Here is a 27,860-nt window from a genome sequence, read left to right on the forward strand (position 1 = left end):
CGAGGCCGGGGGCGTGGGGCGGGGCCGCGGGGGCGGGGGCGGGGCCGGGGGCGGGCGCGGAGCGGGGCCCGGGCGCCCTCGACGGGCGCTGACTGCCGCGCTCTGGACACCCCAGGTGGCCGCTGGGCTGGGCTTTCCTCTCCCGCCCGGCTCCGAGACCCACTTACTCTTCCGCGCTCCCGGGCGTCGGAGCCGGAGGGTCCCGGCGGGGCCCCGCGAGTTCCGGCTCCCCGCAAGTTCCGGCTCCCCGCGAGCCCGGGTCTCCGCGAGCCCGGGTCTCCGCGAGTCGGTCCTCGCGAGTCCCGGGGTCCGGCGTTCGGGGGGCGGCGACCGTCTGCTCCAGCGGCGCCCGGCGCGCACGGGCCGGACCCGAGCGGGGAGCAGGAGGGGGACTTCCTGCGGGAAGATGAGGAAGCCCGATGGGAAGATCGTGCTTCTGGGGGACATGAACGTGGGCAAGACGTCGCTGCTGCATAGGTACATGGAGCGGCGCTTCCCGGACACGGTCAGCACGGTGGGCGGTGCTTTCTGCCTCAAGCAGTGGCGCTCCTACAACATCTCCATCTGGGACACCGCAGGTGAGGGCGGACACCGCTCGGGGGCCCGCCGTCCTGGGGCCCCGCGGCGGGAGAGAAGCATCCCTCAGGGCCGGGCTGTCCCAGGGCAGGGCCCCTCAGGGCCGGGGTGCCCCAGGGCAGGACTTCCCCCAGGGCTGGGTCCCGGGGCACAGAGTCCCGCCTTCGCACTGCGTGTGACCCCATCTCGGGATGGATCAGGTCCCTAGGCACAGTGGGAAGCCGTCCTGGGCCCCTCTCTGTCCCTGCCTGTTCTCCTTTGCTGGGTGGGAAACTTCAGCCTCTCCGTGGGTCTTAGGGATATGACGGGTGACACTCCAAAGAGAGAGGCTCCTGGTGTCTGTGTACCGCATGGTGGCTTGGCTCCGGAGCCCCACCATCCTGCTAACCGGAACCCCTCGCTCATGGACAGGATCTCATATGATACTCCCAGCCACTTGGAGGACTGAGCACGGCTAGCCTAACGACCCCTTGTTCACAAAAGAGGAAGTTGAGCCTCAGAGCCCTCCCGCAGGCTCTCCCCGGGGTTTGGTTAGGAGACCAGGAAGCCGAGCGCAGACCTCCGGCTCAGGCGGACCGCATCTGCGTTTCCCACTTCACTTGCCACCTGCCTGATCTCGGCTCCTGTCTGTCCCGGGGCTCTGACGCGGTTTTCTGCGGAGGCATTTTTAAGATAGCAATGAATTATTTTTAGTACATGTAGTTTTTGTGATTTTTCCAAAAGAACACACCACAGGGTCTTGATTCGGGCTTTCGGTGTGTTCACTCTGCAAAAGTGCACTGGTAACGACAGTCCTATCCGAGAGTTTTCCTCCTTCCCCAGGAAAAGGAAGAAAGGCGCTGAATCGGTGGGCGCATTTTCAGGGCGCTCGACTTCCACAGGCCCAGCACTTTCAGGAGTGACGTAAATACCGAAGGTCCCGTCTAGAAAGTTTCGATTGCCAGCCCGGGCGCCCACTGTGCTGGGTGGACAAAATTAGAACTAGTTCCCGGTTTGCAGTGGAGTTGAGGGAGTCCGCGGATGTCCATCTGCCCTGCCCCGTCCCGCTTCCTTTCGTGCGGCCCCTTTCGGTGCAGTGCTTGATGGCTGACTGAATGATCTGCAGTCACGCTGTGAAGACAGCGTCTCCCAGGCACAGGTGTACCCATCCCTGCTCTCCTCTCCAGGCTGCGCAGACGCTTCCCCGAAGCTCCCCCGAAGCTGACTTTGTAGCGCTAAGCGCTGGGTAGGGACGGAGCGTCAGCTTCACAGGTCACCTCACGGTGAAGTGACTCGGCTGCCTGTTTTGTGCGAGGCTGGCCCTGTCGGTCCTTTAGCTGGCCGACTGGCCTTCGTTGCTGTCCTTGGTTTACAAGGGGACGATCAGGATGGGTGTCGGGGTCCCCAGGTGAGCGGCCCTGTGGCGACTGCCGTGGGAGGCGGGGTTTCTGGAGTGGGAGCCGACCTTTGGTGCCGAGCAGGCTCTCTGGCGTCAAGAGTGTGAAGTGGCAAAGTAATTTTGGCTGGCCACTTTCTTCAGTGACCGGGACGTGACGCCGCCGGGACCCTGATCACCAGAGGATTTTGTAATACAGCAGATGCTGTGCCTAGACATCTTGTCCAGCCCCGGGCTGGCGACTCATTTCCTGGCTCCTGCTTTCTCGTTCCTGAAACCCTTCATGTGCGCTGGGTCAGGCTGCTGGGGCGGCGGGGGTGGCCAGGCCTGGTCCCCACACGGCTGAGCTGTGTGCACACACACAGGGTGACCGAGGCTTGGCATTGGTGGTGACACACGTCATCTCTGTGCCTCGAAGCCCCGCCGCTGTGGGTGGGCTTTTTTTGTCTTCCTCTTGAACGTCCTTCCCATCCCACAGACGTTGTGTTTCAAGCTGTGTTCATTTGACTTTTCATAACCAAGGTGGAGGGTGAGGACCCGCTGGTTTTAGCGCTGGCCCTGGTCACGGGAGGTGGGGCAGGGGGGCTGGGAGGGTGTGCGCGGTGACGGGCTGTTCAGTAGTAGAGGTGAGAGGAAGGTTGGAGAGACTTACTCTTGTCCTGCCGGAAGCTGGAGCGGGGAGGAGAGGTTTGCTGGGCTGGTTAATAGATACCTGATTCCGGGACACAAGAGGCCTTCTGAGGCGGACGAGGTCACGTCCACGTCTGGGATGGGGCCGTGGAGGCTGGCAGAAGCTCAGGGGTTCAGACTTTGGTCTGTCCAGGTGCCGTGTGTTCCGCTCATGGTGCCTTGCTCTGATCTTCGCCTCGCCGGGCAGACAGGTGTGGGGCATTCACCGTGAAGGTTTGATGGGTTCTGGAAGCCAAAGGCGGTTGCCCGGAGACGAGATGGGGCCCCAGCGGAATCCGCCACCGCTCTCTTGGCCGGAACAGTCTGGATAGATGGTGCCCTTCGTTCAGTGAAGTCAGCCCGGCCCCTCCTCCACGCCTGGGGCGGCAGCTTCGTGGGTTTTCAACTCCGGGGGAGCGGGGAGGGGCGGCAAGGAAAGCAGTGGCGTCATTTCACACCGGATCATCCAGAGAAACTCCTCCCCGGAGCCCTGCAGGCTACCGGCCCCCTCCTTTGTTCCTCGTCCCTCAGGCTGCAGCCTCCGGGGGGCAGGTAAGGCTCAGTTTTTAAGGCTCAGTTTTGCTCCCCCAGTATCCATCGGGCGAGGACCGGTTTGGACCACTCAGTCCCCTTTCCTCCAGCCTCCGGAAACGCGTTCCCTGTTTCCATCTGAGCTCACGCTGGCCCTAACGCCCGTGTTTCTACCTGAAGTCTTCATGCCGGGTTGGCATCCCCTAAAGACAATACCGGTTTTCTCTCGCTCCCTTCTTCCTCCTCTGCCCTGGCTGTTAGAGTCCGTACTTCTGTCGGTCTGCGCACGGCCAGGCAGGCTCTTTCCATCACGTGTCTCATGTGCTTCCCGCCTCTTTCTGTTGCCCAGTTCCAAAGCCACGTCCAGCGTTGTCACAGCAGTCCCTGCTCCCAGGACGAAAATCTGTTTCAGTAGCAAACTTAGTGGCTTAAAAAGCGCAGGTCGGAAGTCCTAAATGGGTCTGACCGGGCTAAAACCGAGGTGTCAGCCGTCTGCGCTCCCTTCTGGAGGGTCCGGGGGAGTCTGTTTCGGCGTCTTTTCTAGCTCCCTGCTCGCATCCCGTGGCTGCTTCATCCTCCATCCCCAAGGCTGTGGTGTCTGTCATCGCGTCTCTCGGACCCCGACTTGTCAAGCCCCCTCCCCCACATTTAGAGGCCCCCGTGGTTCCACTGGGTTCCCGTTTCTCTTGAAGGTCAGCTGGAGAACAACTTTAATTTGTCTGCGACGTTAGTCCCCCTTGCCCCACAGCATAACCTCTTACAGGCTCCAGGGTTTGGGACGTGTCTGCGGGGTGCCCGTGGGGGTGGCGTGTGCCCTTCTGCCGGCCGCAGCCACTGGCCACGTGTGCGATCCTGTGTGTGGTGTGTGTCTGCACGTCATTTTCCTCCTCCATGAAATGGGGCGGTTGCAGTCGCCACCCAAAGCGCTGTCAGCAGTCGGTGGGCTGAACTTGGCCCAGTGCTTGACAGTAGTACCTGGAAGGAAGGGCTCTGTTGGTGTTTCAGGAAGAAACAACCATCTCCTAGCTCTGGGTGCTTTGGACCACGACTGTCACAGTAGGACAAGAGAGGCTTGTCTTAGAAGGACAAGAGAGGCTTGAGCGGGTCCCGCATAAGTAATTCTGCAGTAAATGGAGAGATCAGAGAGAGGGGAGATTCAGAGCAGTTGGTGTAATGACTGTATGTTGAAATGTTCTTTCCATCCCTAATTTGTTAATGATTTTTATCATGAATGGGTGTTGAGTTTTGTCACATGCTTTTGCCACATCTACGGAGACGATCATGATTCTTTTCTTTCGCTCTGTTCATGGGCTATGTCACGTTGATTTGAGAATGTCAAACCATCCTTGCATCTCAGAGGTGACAGTTGGTTTAAGGTCTTTCTCTCAGATAACTTTGGTGCAACCCAGAAGATGACACAGGTCTGGGTATGACATTGCGGTGCCCGTGAAGTTAGCTGAGAGGTCTTGGCCCCTGTGGCAGAGCCGAGGGCCTCCGCCCTGTGAGCGTCAGAAGGACGGGGAGGCACACCCACCGCTGAAGAAACCAGAAGAGATGGTCCATCCGTGAGGACCGGGAGCTCCCATCATCCCCCTTCCACGGTGCGTAGACGCCTCAGCCCCCAGCTCCCCCTGGAGGCAGCTGCTCCTGGATCCAGGGAGCAACAGGGAAAGGTTTGGCGTTGTTGCGATGAGTTGGAGAGTAGCTCTCTTTGACGGGGACCCCACGGTCGCTGATCGCTGACCCTCTGGCCTGGCCGGTGAGGACCGTCTAGTTCCGGGAGCCCCGAGAGCGTGGTGCCGAAGCGGGTGGACGGCTTGTGCAAGCCGGAGCTGAGGTTGGAGGACTCAGATCTCCCTTGACTCTGATGATGTTTGTGTGGCTGCCGATTGGCTCCGGAGGCCCGAGCCTGGTGGCCCTGAGCCCAGCGATTGGTGTTTGTGTGACGGGAGAGCATGTGGCAGACGACATCCCTTCCCGGAGGTCAGCAGACTGAGCTGGTCGGCATAGATGAGGTCTTACTGGCCCACAGCCAGGCTGATGCACTTGCAGACCAGCGTTTAGTCCTTGGGGAACCCCGGTCACTTACAGGCAACGGTGGGGCGGGTTGTGTGGTCCACTCTGAACTGGACTGGGGTGAGGGTTGGGCTTGGACTTAAGACCTTATGAGCCCCCACTAAAAAAAGTTCTTGGAAAAACATCTCAGTTTACCCCTGAGATCTGGACGCCAAGGCTGCAGAGCCTGCGTGGTGGGTGAGCCCGTGTCTTCGGGGGTGGGTCCCCATCTGTCCCGTTACCGCAGGCTTCAAGGGCTCACCTTCTGGGTGCAGGGCCGCGTTTGCAGAATTCCTCTGCTCTCCTGATCGGAAATGGTGGCCGAAATACGAATGCGGGTGTTAAGACAGGTGGAAGGAAAGCCAGGGTTCTGGGTTCAGCGGGGAGACAAGGCGCCATTATCCTGCCAGACGTCAGCGGACAAAGGACGCCTGTGAACAGTGCGGGGGCTGGGAGGTCGGCCCGGAGTCCTCCTGGAGGGGCTCCGAGGACTCTGGGGGTGGGAAGAGGTATTTTAGGCTCACTCGCGTGGTGCTGATTCGGGAGAATTTAACTAATTGAGGTCAACCATACTGGTTAGCTCATGCCTGAATCCCATTTGATGTGTCTGGAGGATGGTCTAGGCTTTCGGATTTCATCTCGGACTTGCCCTCTTGCTTTGCTGTGACTCACATAACTTCCCTTTCTGTACAAAAATGTGTACATACAGCTGTCCTCACGCGTACATAAGATGAGCTTAAATGACGGTTCATTCTTTTTTATTTGTATATTTTTAAAATATTTATTTATTTGAGAGAGAGAGAGACAGACAGTGAGCAGGGAGCCCGATGTGGGGCTTGATCGCAGGACCCCGGGATCATGACCTGAGCTGGAGGCAGACGCTTCACCGACTGAGCCCCCCTGGGCGCCCCACAACTGTTTCTTCTTACGGGAGTGGCTTCATCACTGGGATGACAGATTTTCCTGGTCCTGCTGTCAAGTGCCCACTGGCCTAGGAAGATTCCAGCGTTCGTTTCAAAGGTGGAGTGAAGGCAGGCTGGCCGGGATTTCCGGATCCACAGAGTGACACAGTGGTGGGCTCCCTGGGTGTTCTTTTTGCCTCATTTTCCCCAGAGTTGGAGCTGAAGAAGCCAACAGCCCAGAAACGCCTAAGGGAACAGACAAGACGAAATTGAAAGCCCGTTCATTCACCAAAGGATCAGGAAAGAGGTAGCCAAGTAAACAAACCTCTTATATATATGTGTGGGCATTTGTTTACTTATTTTTATTATTTTCAAAAAGACTTACTGTTAGAGAGAGAGTGTGTGCACTGTGTGAGCAGAGGGAGGGGCAGAGGGAACGGATCTCAAGCAGATTCCCCACTGTGCCGGTGCGGGCTGATCCCAGGACCCTGAGATCAGGCCCTGAGCTGAAATCCGGAGTCCGACACTCAGCCGACTGGGCCACCCCGGCACCTCCCAACGAACCTTTTAGACCTCAAGTGCTGTAGTCCAGCCAAACAATCAGAAAAGGCTGGGGCACCCCCATCCGTACCATCGAGATCTCATAGGAGCGGGGACTCTCATTCCTGCCACCTGGGCGGTGCCCGTGGAGGCTGCCCCGGGGGTCTGGCTTCTGTCTCCACCTGTCAGGGAAGGGAAAGCACGTGCCCCAGCCCCCCGGGCCCTACTGGGACAAAGGAACCAGCTCAAAGGGAAGATATAAGGAAGATCCAGTGTCTCATAGCACAGGGTGGAAATGTCCAGGTTTTAATAAAACACTCATCGTATAAGAACCAGGGAGATCTCCAACTGAGTCAAAAAGGACAATCACAAGAGGCCAGCCCAGAGCTGACAGAGGTGGTCGTGTTACCCCTACAAGGGCCTGACAGCCATCCAGAGCCTGCTTCCCTGAACAATCACGAACCCCTAAACAAGTGAAAAAATAGAGAGCCTCATCAAAATCAAATTTAAAGAAACCCACATGGAAATTCCTGAATGAAAAAAGTGCCGTAACAAAACCAGAAGGCTCGGGGAGCACTCCCTAGCCAGGAGGAGGGGAGAAGGAGGAAGGAACCGTGTGGGAAGACAGCTGCCAACACGGAGCCCGGAGCACGGAGAGCGCAGAGGGAGGTGGGCGGAGCCGGGCGGCCGGTGGGGCGGGAGATGGACACCGCGCCGTCCCAGTTCTGGAAGGACAGGAGAAGGAGTGCGGCTCGCAGAGTCCCAGAAGAAGGAACGGCTGGGAGCTTCCCGGAGTCGGCAGAGACAGAAACCGGCAGGTTCTAGAAGCCAAGAGAAGCCCAAACAGTATAAACGGAGAGACATCCTTGCCAAGACACAACATAACGAAATCCTGAAAACGAAAGACGAGGAGGAAGTCTCGAAAGCCCCCGGAGGGGAGATGGAATCAAAGGGACAGCGGTGTCCCACCCGACCCCGCGGCCGTCAGAACGGAGGCATCTCGTTCAAGGGCTGAGAGCGGGGGAGAAGAGCGCCGCTGTCGAACTCTCGCCCGTCTTCTGTCCCAGCGTGTGGCTCTGGAGAGTCGGGCTCCTGTCGCATGTGCCGCCAGGGTGGACTCGGGATTCTTCTCTTCCTTAAATTACACATAGTCGTGGGGTGCCTGGGTGGCTCAGTGGGTTAAGCCTCTGCCTTCGGCTCAGGGTCCTGGGATCGAGCCCCACATCGGGCTCCCTGCTCAGCAGGAAGCCTGCTTCTCCCTCTCCCACTCCCCCTGCTTGTGTTCCTTCTCTCACTGTCGCTCTGTCTCTCATTTAAATATATAAAATATTAAAAAAAATTACACATAGCAGAATGCTATTTTGTGCTTAATACACTATTTAGGCAAATTGGGGAGGTTTTTTTTTTTTTATACAGATTTAAAAAGCTTTGTTTTAGAAATTGGCAACAAGTTTTGCGTAGGTAGTAGTTTTTGTTTTTTGGTAGAATTGTCTAGATTGTGTTTTATATCTAAGTAAGGTTTATTGAATGTTTGGCTCTATGCAGTAAAAGTCACTCTTTTTTAGTGTATAATTAGGAGACTTGACACATACCTAGAGTTGTGTGACCGCAATCAAGATACAAACCATTTCTATCGTAGATCACAATCTTGTGTCCCTGGGCGTCTCCTCGGCTCCCCGCCGGCCCCAGATGGTACCCACGAGTCTCTGTCCCTAGAGTCTGGCCTTCTCTAGACCCAGAGTACGGGGCGTCTGGAGTCCGGCCTCTTTTGCTTCAGGCGTTTGAATTCCTCTGTGCCGTGGCGTTCGTGCGTGTCCGTCCCCCAGCTGGAGCACACTCGGATGGCTTTCAGTTTTGGTGATTATGGACAACGCCACTGTAAATACTCACGTAGAGGTTTTTGCGTAGACACAAATTTTCATCTCTCAGGTGAGCGACCCACGAGTAGGCTGTCTGGGTGTTGCGGGCGGTGGACGCTCCACAGCAGTTGACCCGACAGCGGTCGTGACGAGGTTTCTGCGCTCGCCCTCGTTTGTTGTGCAGCGTTCCAGACACTCGTTTTCACGGACGGTCTTGGAGTGTTTATTACGCAGGTAATTAAGACCCAGCCCCCTTTGCGAGGAAGATAGGCTGCTGCTTGTTTTTCTTGGCTGATTCGACACGAGCATGTGTGTGTAAATCTGAGGGCGGGTTTGTTCATTTTTTTTTTTTTTTTAGATTTTTTATTTACTTATTTGACAGAGGTCACAAGTAGGCAGAGAGGCAGGCACAGAGAGAGGAAGGGAAGCAGGCTCCCTGCTGAGCAGAGAGCCCGATGCGGGGCTCGATCCCAGGACCCTGAGATCATGTCCTGAGCTGAAGGCACCCAGGCGGCTGGGTTTGTTCATTTCTGTGTGGGTGTAACGTGTAACATGTATGTTACACACACACGGTGTAGCGTGCGTGTGTCTGGAACCAGGTGGGGTGTTTGCAGAGGGGCCCCTTGCAGTAGCAGACCTAAGAATTGTAAGGTTTTGGTCTTGATTTCTTTTCTGGGCCACAAAACACACATTTCACGGTTCGTTTTGGTCTCCGCAGCGTTTTTTAGAAAGAAGGTCACTTGCGGAACACGGTGAGCGCCGCTGTGGCTACGAATCCCCTGGTTTCCAGTGATAAATTATTTCCAGCCGGCATGCAAAATCCAGCCCTTTCTGGAGCTCTTCCTTCCTGCTCTGAGGGAGCTAACCAAAATGCACGCACTTTCTAGAATTTGCGTTTCAACAGACGCCATGCCAAGCTTGTGTCTGCCCCAGAGCACCTCACTCCTGCTGGTTGATTTGTCCTGTGGACCTGGAGGGTGTGGATGGGCAGGGGTGGCTGCCTGCCCTCCGCCTGGCCTGCCTCTCGCTGTGCTCCCACTTCTGAAACTGCTCAACCCCTACAACGCCTCCTCCTCCTTCCTTTTTAATGGGGATCAGACGGCCTTGGGCCCGTGGGCACAGAGGAGCTTGGCTCTGACCTGTGTGGGCTTGCTGGTGGCAAACACGAGACCAGCCTGGCCCTCGCAGGCGCCGTGATTCGGCGGTGGAGCCGCTCAGGGTCTTCCGTCCTCGCCGGCAGGTGTCCCTCACAGTCCCATCCGTGTAATGGGGCGCAGGGGGACGAGGTAGAGGCTGGTGCGATTCCCGCGACCGCCCGTCTCCTCAGCTTCTCCCCCTCTGCGATGAAGAGGTAGGCTCCAGAAGCTCGCGTCCCACGTCCCACGGCCAGCTGGTGGCAGAACAGTGGCTGGCGTCAGCGTGTGGGGACTGTGTCCCCTCCTCCCTGCTCTGTGCTGCCTTTCGGTGTCCCGTCCGGGGGGTCGTCTCAGGCCTCCCCTGTTGCAGTCCACTGGGAGGTCAAGGGGGTGCTGGAGCGGAGAAGCCGCCCGGGGGACGCTCGCCGGGGGCGTCCAGGTGGCTGACGTGCCGCTGGCTGAGCCTGAGGCCCGGACCCTGCAAGCGGCAGGGCTCCGTCCCGGCTCCCGGGGCGCCCTCCAAGCTCCGGGCCTCACAGCCGCTTCGCGTGGCCGGGATTCCGGCGGCTCCCCTCTGCGGGAAGCCAGGCCCGGAGGCGATGGCGCTTTGCTGTGCCGGGAGCGGGGCAGGATCGGGGCAGGATCGGAGGCCGGCGGGACACAGACCTAACGCCATCCTTCCCGCGCTGCCACCCTCTGCGGGCACGGCGGACCCCCTCCCTGTGCGGAGCGCCCGCGGGTCCCCGCCGCCCTGGGAGCAGCACGGTGCAGGCGAGGCTGAGGCTGAGGCTGAGGGCCGGCTGTCCCTGCTCGGAGGGGACAGACCCCGCCCGCACCTGCCCGGCGGCCGGCTCGGTGAGGGCCTGGCCGTGACCCAGCCGGGACAGCTCTAGGACCACAGATGGCAGGGGTTTGCTTCTGTAGCCTGTGGCCTCCGGGGCCGGGGGGGAGGAGCTGGCAGTCAGCGGCCGGATCTCTGTTCCGGAGGAGGGTGGGCTCCGGGGTCCCGTCTTCCTCCTCAGCCCCTCCCCCCCCCCCCCCCCCCCCCCCCCCCGTGCTCACTCAGCTCCCCGTGCTTGACTTGCTCAGTGGACCTGAAGGACGTGTGAACTGTCCCCCCGGCGTCTCCAGTGGGAGGGCAGCCGGCCAGGAAGGCAGCTGAGAGCCTGGAACGCTCAGCCTAATGGAGCGTCCGTCCCGGCCGCGGTGTCTGGGGTCAAGGCCGGTCCCGTGGCCGTGGGAGAGCAGGCCCTTGGCTGGAGCGTTGTTTGGGAAGCGCTGTGTTTCTTTCTTTCTTTTTTTTTTTTTGGTAGAGAAACAAAAGATCTTTTCTTTCGTAGCTGCTCCTGTGTTTATTTGTAAAACTGTTCCGGCGGGAGTGACCCTCGGGAAGGGGGGCTGGGGCGGGGGCCGTCTGTGCGGAGTCAGGCTGTGGACGTTCTCCTTCCCCCTCCCAGGACTTCCGTCGTGCGTGTGCTTTGTTACAGTGAGAAATCGTCGTCCCCTTCCTCGGTTGACCCGGAAGGGGCTGCACGTTCCTGCGTTCCCATGCGGCCCGGGGACCCTCCACCGCGCTCTGGAGCCCCGAGCGCTCAGCGTGCACGAGTCGTGCCGCAGCTGGGCTGGGTGTGTCTGCTTACGGGTTCTCGGAGAGCTTCTTTCTTCGTCCCTGTGATGGCTTTTCTCTCCAGACACACTTGCAGACTGTGTGTTTTGTGGGGGAACATGGAAGATGTGGGAAAGTTGCCATACGTTTGTTTTTTCCTTTATTTCTGAAAATTAGAGGTGCACTTTTTAAGAAGATTTTATTTACTCGAGAGAGGGAGAGAGGGAGCAGGAGCAGGGGGAGCAGCAGAGGGAGAGGGGGAAGCAGGGTCCTCGAGGAGCAGGGAGCCCGACGCGGGGCTGGATCCCAGGACCCTGAGGTCATGACCTGAGCTGAAGGCAGACCTTTAACTGGCTGAGCCACCCAGGCATCCCAAGAATGCAGGTGTTTTTTTTGTTTTTTTTTTTTTAAAGAGAGGAGTATTTATTTATTTAGTATTTTTTTTTTTTAAGATTTTATTTATTTACTTGTCAGAGAGAGAGAGAGAGAGTGAGCTCTGGCAGATGGAGGCAGAGGGAGAAGCAGGCTCCCTGCTGAGCAAGGAGCCCGATGCGGGACTCGATCCCAGGACGCTGGGATCATGACCTGAGCCGAAGGCAGCTGCTCAACCAACTGAGCCACCCAGGCGTCCCTATTTAGTATTTTTAAAAGATCTTATTTATTTAACAGAGAGAGAGGGGACACAAGCAGGGGGAGCAGGAGAGGGAGAAGCAGGTTCCCCACTGAGCAGGGAGCCCGATGTGGGGCTTGATCCCAGGACTCCGGGATCATGACCTGAGCTGAAGGCAGACGCCTCACGGTTGGAGCCCCCCAGGTGCCCTGGGATGCATTGTTCTAACTAAAGTTATGAGGAGAAGGGAGTTGGGGGACATCAGAGGGGGAGACAAACCATGAGAGACTGTGGACTCTGAAAAACAGTCTGAGGGTTTTGGAGGGGCGGGGGGTGGGAGGTGGGTGAGCCTGGTGGTGGGTATTGTGGAGGGCACGTATTGCATGGAGCACTGGGTGTGGTGCAAAAACAATGAATTCTGGTACACTGAAAAGAAATTAAAAAAATTAAAAAATTAAAAAAAATGGACAGTTAAAAAAAAAAGTTGCCCTCAGGTTCGGGTTTTGTATTCTGCTGATCTCTTTTCCTACTTACCCTTTGAAAGGTCTCATTTCATTATTAGGGGGCTTCGCAGGCATCGGGGAGACGGCGGGGGTCGATGAGAGTTGCAGCTGGTGTGGGAATCCTTTTCGTTCCGGCTACACCTGAGGCGCTTGCGTGGTTCGAGTCAGCGCGGCTGTGCAGAACAGCTCGAGCGTGCGGCGGTTTGTGGTGGCGGCTCAGCTTCCTCGCCGTCGTTCAGGGACCCCGTCTCAGCAGCCTCCCTGCGATTTTGGCCAAACGGCAGCTGCTGCTTACCTAGCGCCTGCTGTATACACCAGGGCTGTTCCTGGCTCTGCATGTGCGTTAGCTCCTGGATCGTCCCAGGACCCAGGATGTGACAAGGTCACATCCGTGCCGGGTTACCCGAAGCCCAGAAGTGGCTGAGCCGGGCTGACTGCCCCGGGCTTTCCGCACGTGGTCACCCAGCGTGTGTGTCCTTCACAGAGGTGACCTCTAGTGTGAGGGGGAGTGAGCCTGTGACGTGCTCTGAGCAGCACGGGGTCTCTGCGCACGTGCACGGTGGGACGACGGGGACCGCGGTGCCCCCGTCTAGGGCCGGCACCTGTGGTGCTTCCAGCCTCTGGGCCACCTCTCTAAGTAACAGCTTCCGTGTCCTCCCCTCCTCTGCCACGTCGAGCTGCCGGCCCCGTGCCTGAGGTGGTGTTCTCGTGCAGCCCCGGAGGTGAGCACCGCGCCGGACTTGTCCTTGAGACGGGGGTCCCAGACCTCTCACCCGTGGAGTCGGCTGCGCCGTTCCTGGGTAACTTGGTTCAGGAAGGGCCTGTGGGACCCACCGCCCGCTGCCATGAGCTCGTGGGCCTGGTTTGGGGGCTGTCCAGGTCCCCGCGTCCGAGTCCTGGGGAAGGACGTGTACTCCCTGTGCTTTACGGTACCGCGTTCGGCCTGGCCCGTTCGCAGACACCCTGGGTCGGGTCGAGCCTGTGTGCCGGAAGGACCCCCAGGGCTGTGTCCCCGCAGACATGGCTGGCCTGCCGGTCGCTGTGTCCTCACTCAAAGCGGGCGTTTGCTCAGAACAGACGGCTGGTGGGTGACTGTGGGTCTCGTGGAAAGTGGTGGTCTCAGGCCGCTCTATGGTTCGGTGGCCCCAACTTCCAGCTCACAGCTGCGTCTGGGAGGCAACAGAATTTTTTTTTAGCTGAACCAGTGGGACAGTTTTCTGGCAGGATATTGTCCTTTCTGGCTCTGAGTTTCAGCTGCCTCGTCCTCAGACGGGTAGTGAACCCGATTTCCAGGGTTGGTTCTGCAGCTCGGTTAGGACGTGGGCGTGAAGGGCCCTGCATGGCTCACAGGACCCACACCCGGGCTTTCTTCCTTCCCCGGAGGCCCAGCAGGGCCCCTGAGCACTTGTAAGGAGGGGACACCTGCCCTTATTCCCATCTCGTGGCTTCTCTCTGACCTGCTGAGGAATAACTTTTGGGATGATTGATGGGCATGGTTTGGGTTGGTTGTTTAATTTTCATGTATTTCGCTGGATGCTGAGTTCCAGCTTCCAGTCAGAGACCAAGCGACCACAGTTTCTGTGGAGTGAGACGATCCAGCAGGAATAAAGAACTTAAAAAACTGGTAGCCTGTTGGCCAGAGTCCGGGTACGGTCAGCATTCGTTCTCAACAGGAGGCGCGCTGGGCTTAGAGAGGCCCCCGGAAGAGTAAAGGGCACGGTCCATTGTGTCTGTGCCCTTTGCATGTACCGCTCTGTACCTTTCTTGGGGCTCAAGGTGAGGGTTTTGTTATCTTCCTCCTTTGTGCTGACTCTCCATTTTGTGCCTGTCCGAACTCCAGGAGTCCGTGTGGCCGCCTCCAAGTTCCGTCTGGTTTCAGTCCCATTCTGTGTCCAGAGTGAACCACAGGAGGCGTGAACCCCTTCGCTCACTCGCTCGCTCAGTCAGCGCTGTGCACCTGCCACGTATCGGGCGCCTTGAGGAGCTCGGGGACGAGCAGGGGACGAGGCAGAGGCTTTCCTCCTGTGGACCTCACGCGGGTGCAGACGCGACCGCAGGCCAAGGGCTCGTACCGTCCCCTTGTGCTGTGAAGGAAAGGTGTGCGTGGTGGGATGGGTCCTCGTTTGGATTTGAGGCTGTGGTGGCTCATTGTTCCCCGTGGAAAAGATGGTTCTGCCTCCGTTTGCTCATTAATTTCCTCGTGCCTGACGTATATCCCGTGGCACTCGGTGTTCTCACTGTGTCCTCCCACAGCCGCGTCTCCTGGACGCCTTTCGGCCAGTGATGACATCTGTCTTGCTCCCTCATTCAATGAACTAAATCAGATTTTTAACATATATTTACTTTTTTTGTTTGTTTGTTTAAAGTACACTCTGCATCCAATGTGGGGCTCAAAGTCATGACCCCGAGATCAAGAGCTGTGTGCCGTCCTGACTGAACCAGCCAGGCACCTCAGTATTTGCTTTTTATATCTTTATGGGAGTCATGGTTTTGCCCTTTCTTGAAAATTGCCTTTTAACACATTTCAGAGTAGCATTGCTCTAAAAAATACTTGGCCACAGCACCTGGGTGGCTCCGTGGGTTAAGCCTCTGCCTTCGGCTCGGGTCGTGATCCCAGGGTCCTGGGATCGAGCCCTGCATCGGGCTCTCTGCTCAGCGGGGAGCCTGCTTCCCCCCCGCCCCCGCCGCCTGCCCCCCCTCTTGCTTGTGCTATCTCTCTTTCTCTCTCTCTCTCTGTCAAATGAATAAACAACATCTTAGAAAAAAAATGCTCGACCCAATCTCATTCTTTTCCTAACGAAATTTAGAGGCCCTCCATTGCTTTTTTATTTTTTATTTTTTAAGAGATTGTATTTATTTGAGAGAGAGAGATCACAAGCGGGGGGAGGTGGGCAGAGGGAGAAGCAGACTCCTTGCTGAGCAGGGAGCCCGACATGGGCTCGATCTCAGGTGTGCTTAATGACTTAGTCCCCCAGGCCCCCCCCATTGCTTTTAAAACCCTTATTGTCTGGCGTTTTCCTTATGCAGACTAATCACTCCGATGTCCCGCTTTGCGTGCCAGGAGCCGCTTGTTTCTTGGGGGGTCCTTGAGCAGCTGCGTGAGCGCTGCGGGGCTCTGCTTCCAGATCAGAGATGTGCTCCATACAGTGGGGGAGGACAGACTACATGTGTGTGCACATAGGCACATACGTGTACATGTGTGCACATGCATGCGAGTGTGCACACGTGTCTAGCTTGACGTCCCGCCGGGCACGTGAAGTGGGATCTCAGAGTTAGCTCTTGGGGGCGGTTCTGAGAGGGGGTGCTGACAGGCGTGGTTAGCGGAATCGACGACGGCGGTGGGGACACTGAGGCCCAGGGACACCTGTGTCAATGACCAAGGGCAGAGGAAGCAGTTCTTTTCGGACTGGCTGCTGCTTGTCCTATGGCATGAAAAGCCAGGCTGAGTGCGGGATGTTTTAACTGCGTCCGGAGAGTGTGTCCTAACGGGAACTCTCCTGCCGGGACCTTGCCTTGGGAATAGATAAGGACAGTGTGTGATTTGCCTTTCCTAGAGCTTTGGGAGTAGCAGGGCCCTGCACTGTGATTGTATCCTATCTGTGGACACTTTGTTCCCACTTTTCAAAGCCTGCGGATCTGTTGTTTGCTCAGCCGGCCCCTTTCCTACAGCAACTGCAAAGCCGCATCCCAAACCTAATTAATCTCCGGTCTGATTAACTCCGGTTGGTTACTGTGGAGCCACGGGCCCCTGTGCTCAGGAGGGAAGCTCTGACACCTAGCAAGTGGCCCCTCGCGGCTTGAGCCACCTGCCGCCGCCTCCCTGCCGCCTCCCCCTCCTCCCCAGGAACACGACCAGGCGCAGAGTCCCAGGAGAAGGCACTAGAGGCTGACGGGCGACGTGTCACAGCCTGGCTGCGGTGAGTCGCAGAGTCAGCTGTGCTCATCCGTGTCTCATCCTGCGTTGACGAGAGCGGCCGCTGGACCTCTGGCGGCTTTGCAGCCTTGCTTTCCAAAGGGAGGTCCGTGGGCCCGAGCATCCAGGTCCTGCCCGGCCCTCCCGAGTCCGATCTCCCGGTGGACAGGAAGCGCTCTGGGCTCGCAGCCGCTGCAGAAGGGAGCTGTGAGGGTCGAGACGGGCGGGGACTTGGCCTTTCGGGTTTTCTGGTCTTCGTAGTAGGTGCTGTTTTTCACATGCAGTTCTGTCTGTCTGTCTGTCTATCTGTCATCTCTTTAAATACACAGTTTTTTTTTTTTTTTGGTAAAGATTTTATTTATTTGAGAGAGAGAGACAGAGATAGCGACAGAGATAGTAAGAGCCCGAGCAGGGAGGAGAGGCTCCTGCTGAGCAGGGAGCGGACACGGAGGTCGATTCCAGGACCCTGCAAGCATGACCTGAGCCGAAGGCGGGCCCTTAACCGACTGAGCCACCCGCGTACCCACAGACAGTTTTTCTGTCATGGTAAGATACACATAGCAAGACGACCATATGACTCATTTCTGACTGTACATCTTGGTGGCACTAAGTACATTCATGTTGTTGTGTGACCATCACTGCCATCCGGAACTTTCTCCCCTTCCCAGAAGAGGCTCAGTGCTCACTGAACACCAACGCCCAGGCCCCCTCCCCAGTCCTGGCGGCCGCCACTCTGCTTTCTGTCTCTGTGAACTTGACTATTCTAAGTAATTATTTAAAAGATTTACTTTTGGGCCCCTTGGTGGCTCAGTCGGTTAATCATCTGCCTTTGGCTTGTTGTGATCCTCGGGTCCTGGGATCGAGCCTCTCAACCGGGCTCCTTGCACAGTGGGGAGCCTGCTTCTCCCTCTGCCTCTGCCCTCCTCCTGCTCATGCACTTGCTTGCTCTCTGTCTCTCTTTCTCTAAAATAAACAATTGAATCTTTAAAAAAATGAGTTCTAACAGAATACTTTAATATGATTGACTTACAAGGGTTTTTGGGCTGTTGAACTGATGAAATTATACCCAGGTACTTCCAGGCCGCCCGAGCCATCCCCAGAAGGGGGACCTGGTTTCACAGTGTCTGTCGATGGATGAGGTACTCTCTGGGGACTTTTATGGGAACACGCCGTGTGTGTGAAGCAAGAGATAACTAGACATTGTAAACATCTGGGAGACTCTTGGATTCCTTAGGATTGTTCAGAAAAGGTTTAATATGCTTCCCTCGGGATAGAATTAACAGAAAAAGCTTTGTTCTCTGCTGTGTGGATTTCTCAGAAGACTTTGTATTATGGAGAAGAACAGGGCGCTGTTCTGGAGAGCAGGCCTGTCAGAAATAACTGCGCTGTCTACTGAATGGGGTGCTGCGGTAAGAGGCCGTTCTAGAGAAGTCGGTGCTTCGAGAAGGCTCTCCATAAAGAACGTTTGCCGTTCAGTCTCGACTCTGAAACGAGTAAAAACTTGCCCTGAAAAGTCCGAAACGATTTTAGTTTCCTGGTTTAGTAAGTAGAGCATTTGGCAAATAATTGAATTTTTCTCTGATAACCTCATTCTAGAAGTGAGTTATCCCAAGACAACAGTGTATCTGTTGGAGGTAGAGGAGATCGGATCAAGTATGCTGGTATGTGAGAGCTTTCTGTTTTTTTTAAAGCTCAGTCTTTTATGTAAGTGTCTTTTCTTTGGATTTGCCTCTTTTTCTTAATATCGGATTGTTAGAGATCATATCTTTATTTGAACTATTAGGTTTTTTTTTTATTTTTTTATTTTTTTAAAGATTTTTATTTATCCATTTGACAGAGAGAGATCAGAAGTAGACAGAGAGGCAGGCAGAGAGAGGGACGGAAGCAGGCTCCCCGCTGAGCAGAGAGCCCGATGTGGGACTCGATCCCAGGACCCTGAGATCATGACCTGAGCCGAAGGCAGCGGCCTAACCCACTGAGCCACCCAGGCGCCCTGAACTATTAGGTTTTATTACGGAATTATTTTTGGTGCACTCATGTCTGAGGAGAGTGAAGTAATTTGAGAAGGAAACCCCAGCTACTCCGGAACCTTACTAGTCCTTTCGGAAAGCCTGGTGGTGAGTCACAGGCAAGGGACTAATTTCTGTGCAGCTCATGATTTAGTTCATTTGGCATATGGCACGGTCTTTGTTTTGTGTTTCATCATCAAGTCATCAAACAAACAGAAATGACACATGTGCCGATTTGGGTAAAAGCACGTTGCGTTGCGTGTATTTAAATGAGAAAACAAGTTCCTTTTCCCCGAAGCGGCCTTCTCTCTGTCCCGGAGCAGGTGGTCCCGGGAGATGGAAGTCGCCGCGGGGCTGGGCTCCTCTGCCGGGGAGAGGAGAACGACTCCGGACTCGGGCCTGCGTGCCCCCAGCCCGCAGCGGCCCCCGCCCCCCGTGCGGCCCGCAGCCCCGCTTTCGCTGTCCGTCCCGTGGAAGCGCGGGGCCTTCCGTGGCCGCAAGAGCAGCCACTTTCCTCCGTGTCGCGACGCGGGCTGTGCTTTTTTAGACCTTTTAATGGCGTCAGGCTGCTGAGCGCAAAACGTAAGGAACCGTGCCGCGAGCGACTGAGTCACACTCGGGCTGTCGTTACGAGCTTGTCTTGGAAATGTTATTGACCCTCTTCTGTGGGTGCTGGGTTTTAGCTCTTCCTTCTGGCAGAAAAACAGCCCCGTTTGTGTTGTGGGGTAGGGTTGGTCCCTTCAAACTCCGGTTCACCATCCAGCTGATGGCTCTTGGCTCGGGTCTCGCCCGGCACAGGGTCCGGGGGGTTCCTTGTGCAGGGACGTGTGAACCTGGGGGGCGGTGGGGAGGGTCTGGCCTCAGGATGGGGCTGCGGACACCCGGTGCACCCCCATCCGTCCGAGAGCAGGGACCGGCGGCTGCGGACACCCGGGGCACCCCCATCCGTCCGAGAGCAGGGACCGGCGGCTGCGGACACCCGGTGCACCCCCATCCGTCCAAGAGCAGGGACCGGCGGCGGCGGACACTGGGGGCACCCCCATCCGTCCGAGAGCAGGGACTGGCTCCTTCAGACTTGCGCACACCGCTGCCCGGCAGGGAGGCAGCCGCCGTCCCATGGGAGCCGGCTCCATGGCTCGCTTTTTGCACTTTCCTGGCCGTTCTGGGTTTGCTCAGTTTCTGGTAACAGGTGTCAGAGAACCCACCCCGTCGCTGTTTCCTCTGGATTTTGAAATAGTGGCATTCTTTTCTTGAACCCAGGTCTCCCCCTAAGCCGTGCTCGAGTCGGACTGGGAGCTGGCCTGGGGAGCAGGGCCGCTGACCCCGATGGCCGGGGTCCACGCCTGCCCTGCAGGGCGGCCTGCGTGCGGTCCCCGCGAGGCGTCTGCACGTGTCCGGGCTGCGCGCGGTGCTGCAACAGTGCTGGGGGCGTGAGCACCCCGCGGACTCACACGGGCCCGAAGACCCAGCGGTCAGCCCAGCCCTGCTTCCGCTCTGCCCTCTCGGCAGGGAGGAGCTCCGGACTCAAGGGGACTGTGTCCCCCTGCCCGTACCTGCCTGGTGCCAGCCACCTGTGCTTTTCACACTGGGTCTTGGGACAGTGTCCCCTGGGGCGCCGCCAGCTGCCACCTCCTTCGCGGCTGACTTGTTAGTTTTCGGTGGTGACTGCTTCTTCCCTCTTGCATTTCTCCAGAAAGACAGCGAACCGGCCTTGGGTGGTTGGTTCCTTCTCCAGCAATTGGATTAGAGGGCAGAGGTCCTCCCCGAAGCAGCCCCAGGCTGAGCCAGAAACAGTGAAGCAATTGCAGACGCTGCTGTCCACAGGGACTTAGCCGTGGGATTGGCGACTTGTTTTCAGGAAGTCAGCAGATTTGCTGACTTGGCTCAGTAGATGACACAGACTTTGTCCCCATGGGCCGGGGCACCCGAGGTCAGTGCTGTCCCAGCTGTCCCATCAGCTTCTCCTTCGGCGGGTCACTGCAGGCCACAGATGTCCCGCTTGTCTCCTGCGTGTGGAGGGGGCGGGAGGGCCAAGGGCAGGAAGCAGAAGCTTCTCTGGGCAGCCTGACCCCTGCACGTGGACCTGGTCTTGTTTGATGTGTGGCTTCTGGCGTCTGTGGCCTGCCAGGCCTCGCCCTGCAGCCCGGGGCCCCTGCGGAGTGTGAGTCCTGGGGGGGGGTTTATTCTGTCCGTCCTGGGGGGTCTGGAGTGAAGGTGTGGGCGGCTGCAGGCTTTAGGGGACATCCGCTCCGTGTGTCTGTCCCAGCTGCTAGAGACCCCTGGGCTGGCAGCCGGGCCCCTCCAGGCTCCGCCTCGTGGTCCCTCTGCAGGTGTCAGCCTCTGTGCCTCCCCTTGTCCCCCCGCAGGTGTGGATGGCCGTGGGAAGGACGCTGCCACAGCCTGGCGCCCCGACACCTGCTTCCTCTCGGGCCCGTCCACCTGCTCCAGCGCTGAGGGCCTGCGGGCATCTGGGGGCCACCACTCTGCCCCCTTCAGATGACAGGGCGCCCTTTTATAGGACAGAAAGCAAGAATAAAAGATAGAAGGAGGAGATAACTTCAAACCCCAGCAAATGCCCCCTTTAATTCCCCGTTCCGGCCCCTGTGCTGTGCTCTCCTGCCCACCATGAAGGTCTCGGATCTGGAAATCCTAGCTTTCCTGTGTTTCTTGTTCAGCTGTTGAAACCCTGGCAGGGAGGCTCATGTGTTTTGTGGGAAGGGTCTGCCCCGTGGGGTCTGCATGTGGGAAGCCGGTCGGGCCCGGGAGCAGGACAGACCGTCTTGCCTCAGTCCTCAGCGATGCGTACAGCTGCTAGAAGCCTGTCCCCAGACTTGCCCTCCTTCCTGTGGGCGAGCGGCCAGCGTGGCCGGGACCACGGCTTCCTGCTGCCTGTGGGGCCCGGCGGGTCTGGGGGTGGCACCCAGCTGTGGGCCACCGCAGACCGCCTGCCCGGAAGGTGTGCTGCTCAGGGCCCCCAGGCCACCATGCGGGGGCACTCTCCATTCCGGGGGGAGTCGGGGCCTCCCTGGAGACAGTCTGGAGTTGGGAAAGCGGGAGGGGACACGGGCCCCCGAGACCGCGCACCCTCTGGGGAGCCCTGGTTTTCAACAGCCTCGTTCCTGAGGGGACGCATTCCAGAGAAACGGGTGTGATCCTCAGGCTTCCCCAGAGGCACAGAACCAGGAGGAGGGGGAAGTAAACGTAATTATAAAAATGGAAACATAAATTTATATATATATTTAACATATAATTATATGTTAATATATATATAACACATATATAATATATAACATAATATATATAATATATAATATATATCATATATAATATATAACATAAAACATTCGTATTTACGTGTAATATGTATTATACATAATTTATATATTAAATATATATTATATAAATATAAAATGTGTATATAAATATAATATGTATAAATTCACGAGTTTATAAATAAGTACAAAATAAATAGAGAAGGAGGAAGGGAGAGAGGGAGGGAGCTGGAGGCGTCAGCTCCGGCGAGGGTGGGACTCCCAAGTCTGAAATCTGCAGGGCAGGCTGGCAGGCCAGAGACCGGGGAAGAGCTGGTGTGGCAGTCTTGAGTTCCAGATCCGTGAGGCAGCTGGCTGAGAGTCTCTGTAACCCAGGCTGTGGTGTTGAGGCAGAAATCCTTTCCAGGAAATCCCAGGCTCGTAAGGCCTTCGACTGATTGGACAAGGCCCACCCACATCATGGAAGGCCATCTAATGACTCAGAGTCAGCTGATTGCAGTTCTCAGTAACCTTCATGGTCACTTCTGCACTAACGCTGGAGTCCAGAGGGGCACTGCCGCCCGGTGGTTAGCCGACACACAGGTGTGTGGTGGTGGCGGGCTCCCTGCGTGCGGCCTGGGACCCCTGGTGGATGGTGGATCCTCGTAGGAAGCGTCCTGGCCTCTGCTGTGTGCGCACACCGGGAGAGGCGGCTGCACCCCGTGCTGGCCCCGGACGGCCCGGCCTTTCCTCACCCCAGGGGCACCGGTGCGGCTTTTCTCTTAATGCCCGAAGAGGCTTCAAACGTTTGCGAACCTTGCTGGGGGTGGCCGTTTCCCCAGGCCTTTCTCCAGCCATGCTCATCGTCCGTTTGGAAGCACGGCCAGGTGGGAATGTTCCAGATTCTGCCGTGGCGGTGGACTCGAGTCAGAGCACACCCGGGATGTTCGAGCTGCAGTCATCTCACAGGTCGCGTGTATAGTCCCACAGTGAGACTTGAGGGCATGGAAGAAGGGTTCTTTTTTTACAGGATCTCCAAGGGAGGGACGGCACAGCTCCGCCTAGACGGGGCTCCTCCGGGCTGTTCCCACGCCCGCCTGTTTCTCCCCGTTCCCACCTCTGGTGCTGTGACCTGAGTTCTTTGTCTTTCTCAGGTGGCCACACTGGTGTTTTTGTGAGCTCCTGCCCGGTGGGTGTTCCAGACCCTGCAGGGTGTTTTACAAGTTCCTCCTTTCCGGCACCTCGGGGCTCAGTCAGGGGAGCGTCCAACTCCTGATTTCGGCGCAGCTCGTGTTCTCGGGGTCTTGGGATTGAGGATCTCATTGGGCTCCGGGCCAGGCATGGAGTCTGCGGGAAAGTCTCTCTTCCTCTGCCCCTCTGTGCTCCCCCGCCTAAAAAAAAAGTTCCTTTTTTTCCTGTTTGTGTCTCTGTTTCCTGGTAGACCTTACTCTCCGACCCATCGAAATCAGCAGCCTCCTGCTTCTCCCGTCAACACCTGGCTGCTTATCTCCGACTTGCTCCAGACAAGCTGGTGGGGGGTCCCCTCTGGCTGCCCCTCGCCGTCCCCAGGGAGCTTCTCAAATCAGAGGCACCCATGCCCCCGTCACATCCTGGTCCATGTGCTCTGGTGCGGGGGTCCCCGCGTCACTCTCATTTCAGAAATAATGAAACAGAGCATGCCCGTGTTTAAACCGTGCAGCCAGCGTTGTGATTTCCGATGGCCCCGCACCTGTGTGTTATTTCAGACCGTTTAAGCAGAAGTGATACTGTGCTCGGGGTTGAGGGCCGGTGGTCTGCGGGCCGAGGACAGCTGAGGATGAAGAGAAGCCAGTCGAGCGGTTTCCCTTGTCTAGTAGCTGCCTGGGCCCCTGTGGGCGGCCGACTCGTGTCCCTGTCCCCCTTCCCCACTGTGCCTGCTGCCAGGCTGTTTTCAGCCACACAAGATCTAGCCCCGCAGATCCAGTATCACACCCGGAGCTGGGGAGGAGGCCATCTGCTGGAAGGTAGGCTCGTAAAATGAGACCGGCGGTCTTGTGGTGGACGTGGCCACCGGAGCCCGTGTGTGAGCACCTGATGACGAGCCCGGGACATGGGGTCCTGGGAAGGTGTCTGTGCTGGGGTCTGGGAGGGGTCCGGCGTAGAGCACGCACACTGCTGGGAGCTTCCCCGTGTCCCACACTTTCACAGCCTCCCTCGGGGGGGACTGGCCACAGGACACTGGAACGGGGGCTCAGAGTTCCTTGCCCAAGGTCACACTGTGGGGACTTTGAAAGCAGATGGTCTGTGCCCAGAGTCCGGCTCTCCCACGGGTGGTGAGAGCACAGACTGCCTCATAGGTGGGCCAGGGTCCCGGCTCTGGGCTCCGGTCTCGGCTTCCCCCTCTGAGCTGTGCGGAGGGGAAGGCCCCCTTTGTGTGGTTGCTGGGAAGGCCGAGTGGCCTGTCCACCGCTCTGATGCCGCCCCAGCTTCTCCCGGCCACTGGCCCAAGCTTTCCTCCCCCTCCTGCTCTCCGTCTCTCCCTCTCCCCTGCCCCCAGGCCCTGGCGAGCACCAGGCCAGTCTCTGCGTCTCCAGATGTGGCTGTCTTCCGTGCCTCAGGGTAGATGGCATCTCGCAGTATGTGTGTCCCTGATGCACTGAGCTCCCCCAGTGTCCTTGGACAGATGAATGGGTAAAGAAAGTGTGTCCCAGGCACACAATGGAAGATTATTCAGCCTCAAAAAGAAGGCCCTCCTGCGGATGTGAGTACATGGGGGGGGGGGCCTCAGTGAAACGGGTCTCGTCTTGATTTGCTTTGAGACGAGCCAGGAGTCCCGGACAGTCGCACAGGCCCCCGACCTGCAGCCCTGTGGACCACCCACCGCAGGGGGAGCCCGGGCGGCTTCCTGGAGGTGGAGGAGGCTGGGTCGCTCTCCTGGACTCCTGCCTGCCCCGGTCACTGGCAGGCCGCACGGCCGGGCCCGCCCACCCTGGCAGCCTGGCCCCGTCACCCGGTCCAGGGTCCGACGACCCGCAGCTGCACTGGTCAACCCGGAGCAGCTCCTGGTTTTCTCCTGACCCTCTCAGGGCTGGCGTGGGGCAGCCAGGTGCCCCCGGAATCAGACCATGAGGCTGTCGAGTTCCTCAGTGAAGCCCAGGACGGGGAACTACGGGAATTCCCGGGGCTTTGGCTTTGCAGTTGGCGTGTGGGGCCTCAGGCCGGGGAACACGGTGCGGGGAGAGAGGGAGACCCGGCCCGGCTGCGGCGGGAGAGCTGGTGCGCACCGCCCGCGTAGACCTGCAGCGGTTCGGACGCAGCAGCAGGGCCTCGCTCCGCTAGGCCCGCAAACCACCAGAAAACTCACTAGGCCTGAGTTCAAACACTGTGAGCTGGGCGGAGCCGGCTGTCAGAGGCCGAGTCTTCCTGACCCCACTCCGTGTTCGCTGTGGTCTCGGTGCCGCACACCAGGGCGTCCCACTTGAATTCAGTTCGGGTTCAGTTCCCGGGTCAGTTCCCGGTGTCCGTGCCGTGATGGGCACTGCACGCGTCGGAAAGCAGCCGAACGCCGCAGAGTCTCTGAAACAGCATTTCAGCATTTCCGGCGCTCATGCTGCTTCCCGTAAGCCCTTCAGTCGCGGGGACGCCCGGCCCGTGGGTCGTGGGACCGCAGCGGCTGCTCGGACGGGCTCTGGGCTCCTCTCAGCCTGGCAGGTGGCATCTTCCACTCCCGCTCCCTTAGTTACTATGACTTTTTCTCGTATCACTATTGTGTACTTTTTCTTGTTTTTAAAAGGCAAAGCAGACATTTTTATCCGGAAAGGAAAAGTATTCTTGGCCCGGGCTTAGTTGTCCCCAGTTGTCCCCAGCGGACCACCTGGCAGACTCGGAGACACTCCCCCGGGATGGCTGGAAGGCCGCCGCCCTCTCCGGTGGCCGCTGCTTCGGGAGAGTTAGGGTGGGGACTGGGAACATTTTTCCTGTGGGAAAATCTCCTCGCTGGCTGGAGATGGGATTGGTGTCTGACGGAAGAGTCCTTCTTCAGGGCGATGGTGGGGAAGCCTGTCACGCTTTTCTTCTCAGCTGATGCCCGCCGTGGCCAGTGTTCCCGTTTGTTTCTAAAGACTCCTCGAGCGTTGCCTCCTGGGGTGGGTCTGGGAAGCGCCGGGGGTGGGGGCTGCACTGGCAGGCAGTGTCACTTGCCGTGAACTTGTAAAGAAATGATCCGTCCCAGGACTGCTGGCGGTCGGTGCGGAGGGCAGCGTGCGGCTCTGGGGTGCACGCCGCCCTCAGCAGGTGGCCCTCGGAAGCTTGCTTTCTGACCCCTCGTGTCCACTCTCGGCATCTCGGGAGACAGCTGCCTCCAGCCCCTGCCAGGCCTGGAGGCACCTTCTCCGCGCCCCTTCCCCCCTGGATCACGTGGGGAGACACCTGGGGCTTTGCTGGACAAGCAGGAGCCGTGGCTTCGCGTGTGGCTCTGTGCGGGGGGACGTCAGTGGTCCGGCGTGGGCCCAGGCTGGCCTTCTCGGCACGCTGCTCTCCCCGGGGCTGGTCACGGCGGGCAGCCAGCCGGCCCGGAGGGGAGGCAGGGTAGCTTGGCCTATGTCAGGGCCCGATCAGAATGGGGATTGGGGTAGAAATTGTTTGTGTTTCTCTGGTCATTTGGCTGAAAATGGTGGTTTATCGGCAAAGGACACACATTTTATATAAATACACGTGTGTGGGTAACATGCCTCCTGTCTAGGCTCCTAAGACTCACAGACGAAGGGTTCTTCATTTCTTTTTCGTCAGGGATCCCTTTCGACCCAAGTGGTGTGAGTCCGTGACCCTTTCTCTGAATTACATGCATGGAGTGAAAATCAAAGGTTTGCCTGGAAACCAGGCTGCTGTGCCACCTCGCGGGGCAGAAGGGCGCCATCCTTGGATCCCGTAGGGCCCGGGCCGCTCACTCCTTTGTGCAAACCAGTGTCTCCCCCGGCCTGGCTCTGACCACACCTGCATTTCATTTGGGTCCACTTCCACCGTCCCGCTGGGGCTGCCATGGGGTGTGGTTGGGGGGGCCGCGTCCTTGCACGAGAGATAACCGGGGTCTCTCTCTCTGTCTCCGTCTTCCCGGCCAGGGCGGGAGCAGTTCCATGGCCTGGGCTCCCTGTACTGCCGGGGTGCGGCCGCCGTCATCCTCACCTACGACGTGAGCCACCCGCAGAGCCTGCTGGAGCTGGAGGACAGGTTCCTGGGCCTCACGGACACGGCCAGCTCGGACTGCCTCTTCGCCATCGTGGGGAACAAGGTGGACCTCGTCGAGGACGGGCCCACAGAGGGCCGGGAGGAGGACGGGCCCGGCCCCGGGACTGCTGGCAGCGGCGGATCACCCAAAGTGCCCAAGCTGGTGCGGCCGGAAGACGCGGTGGCCCTTTACAGAAAGATCCTCAAGTACAAGATGCTGGATGAGAAGGACGTGCCGGCGGCCGAGCAGATGTGCTTTGAGACCAGCGCGAAGACCGGCTACAACGTGGACCTGCTGTTCGAGACCTTGTTCGACATGGTGGTGCCCATGATCCTGCGGCAGAGAGCCCAGGGGCCGCCGCAGACAGTGGACATCAGCAGCCACAAGACGCCCAGACGGACCAGGTCCGGGTGCTGCGCCTGACTCAGCGGGGCCCCGAGTCCCGGTGTCTGCGGCGGTCCGGGGCCGGCCCAGTGTGCTGCGGTCAGAAGGCACGCGGAGTTGCGTAGCGGGCGGCACCCGGAGGAGGACGTCCGGGGACAACAACAGGCGGGTGTCCCGTGGTCTGCGGGGACAGCGCCTCCGTCTGCATCGCTGTGTGGGAGGCGGGGACACGGGAATTGCCTGTGGAAAACACTCCTCTGAGCCGAGACTCCCGAAGACCATTGTGCGGTGCTGGTCCTTTCCCATATCCCGGCCTTGCTGAAGCCTGTGGCCCAGCTTCTGCGGCACCTGGCGTGTAGGAGCACCTGGCCGTGGCACCTGGCACGCGTGAGCACCTGGCCGTGGTACTTGGTGTGTGTGTGTGTGTGTGAGCACCCGGCTGTGGTACCTGGTGTGCGTGGGCACCTGGCCGTGGCGCCTGGCCGTGGCGCCTGGCCCACTTACACGTCTTCGCAGACATTGTCTTCGTGGCGGTCTCCCCTTGGTCCTACCATTTGGCCCTTGTGTGTGGATGTGTCACCTTGATTCTTGGCTTGTTAATTTATACAAAGTCCGGGATTACTGCTTTTATACTGATTGTATCCATGTGAGCTATGATTATTATTAAAAAGGATTACGAGACCTCGTAAAACGGTGTGCAAACTGTTGATTTAGACCTTATGTTCACCCCTGGCGGGC

At 58.1% G+C, this 27,860-nt stretch overlaps 1 protein-coding gene across 3 annotated transcripts; it reads left to right on the forward strand.

Annotated features, from left to right (window-relative positions):
* Nucleotides 1-62: 62 nt before the first annotated feature.
* On the forward strand, nt 63-27,809 carry RAB20 (RAB20, member RAS oncogene family). Of its 3 annotated transcripts, none has more exons than XM_080798754.1 (7): nt 19,505-20,214; nt 20,651-20,915; nt 21,963-22,138; nt 22,378-22,504; nt 22,690-25,469; nt 26,303-26,376; nt 26,632-27,809. In XM_080798754.1, the coding sequence occupies exons 5-7, from the start codon at nt 25,417-25,419 to the stop codon at nt 27,159-27,161; spliced, it is 657 nt and encodes a 218-aa protein (XP_080654880.1). In that variant the 5' UTR covers nt 19,505-20,214; nt 20,651-20,915; nt 21,963-22,138; nt 22,378-22,504; nt 22,690-25,416; the 3' UTR covers nt 27,162-27,809. The 3 variants fall into 3 exon arrangements, with proteins under 3 accessions (XP_080654879.1, XP_080654880.1, XP_080654881.1); XM_080798755.1 differs by lacking the exon at nt 19,505-20,214 and adding an exon at nt 20,347-20,445; XM_080798753.1 differs by lacking the exons at nt 19,505-20,214; nt 20,651-20,915; nt 21,963-22,138; ... (1 more) ...; nt 22,690-25,469; nt 26,303-26,376 and adding an exon at nt 63-578.
* Nucleotides 27,810-27,860: the final 51 nt, after the last annotated feature.

The sequence above is a fragment of the Martes martes genome, assembly GCF_963455335.1.
Source record: "Martes martes genome assembly, chromosome: 3".
In the NCBI taxonomy this organism is placed as follows: domain Eukaryota; kingdom Metazoa; phylum Chordata; class Mammalia; order Carnivora; family Mustelidae; genus Martes; species Martes martes.

Coding starts and splice junctions, on each gene's coding strand:
- RAB20 (XM_080798753.1), top strand. CDS start 407: ATGAGGAAGCCCGATGGGAAGATCGTGCTTCTGGGGGACATGAACGTG. Junction 579..26,631: donor CTCCATCTGGGACACCGCAG/GTGAGGGCGGAC, acceptor CTTCCCGGCCAG/GGCGGGAGCAGTTCCATGGC.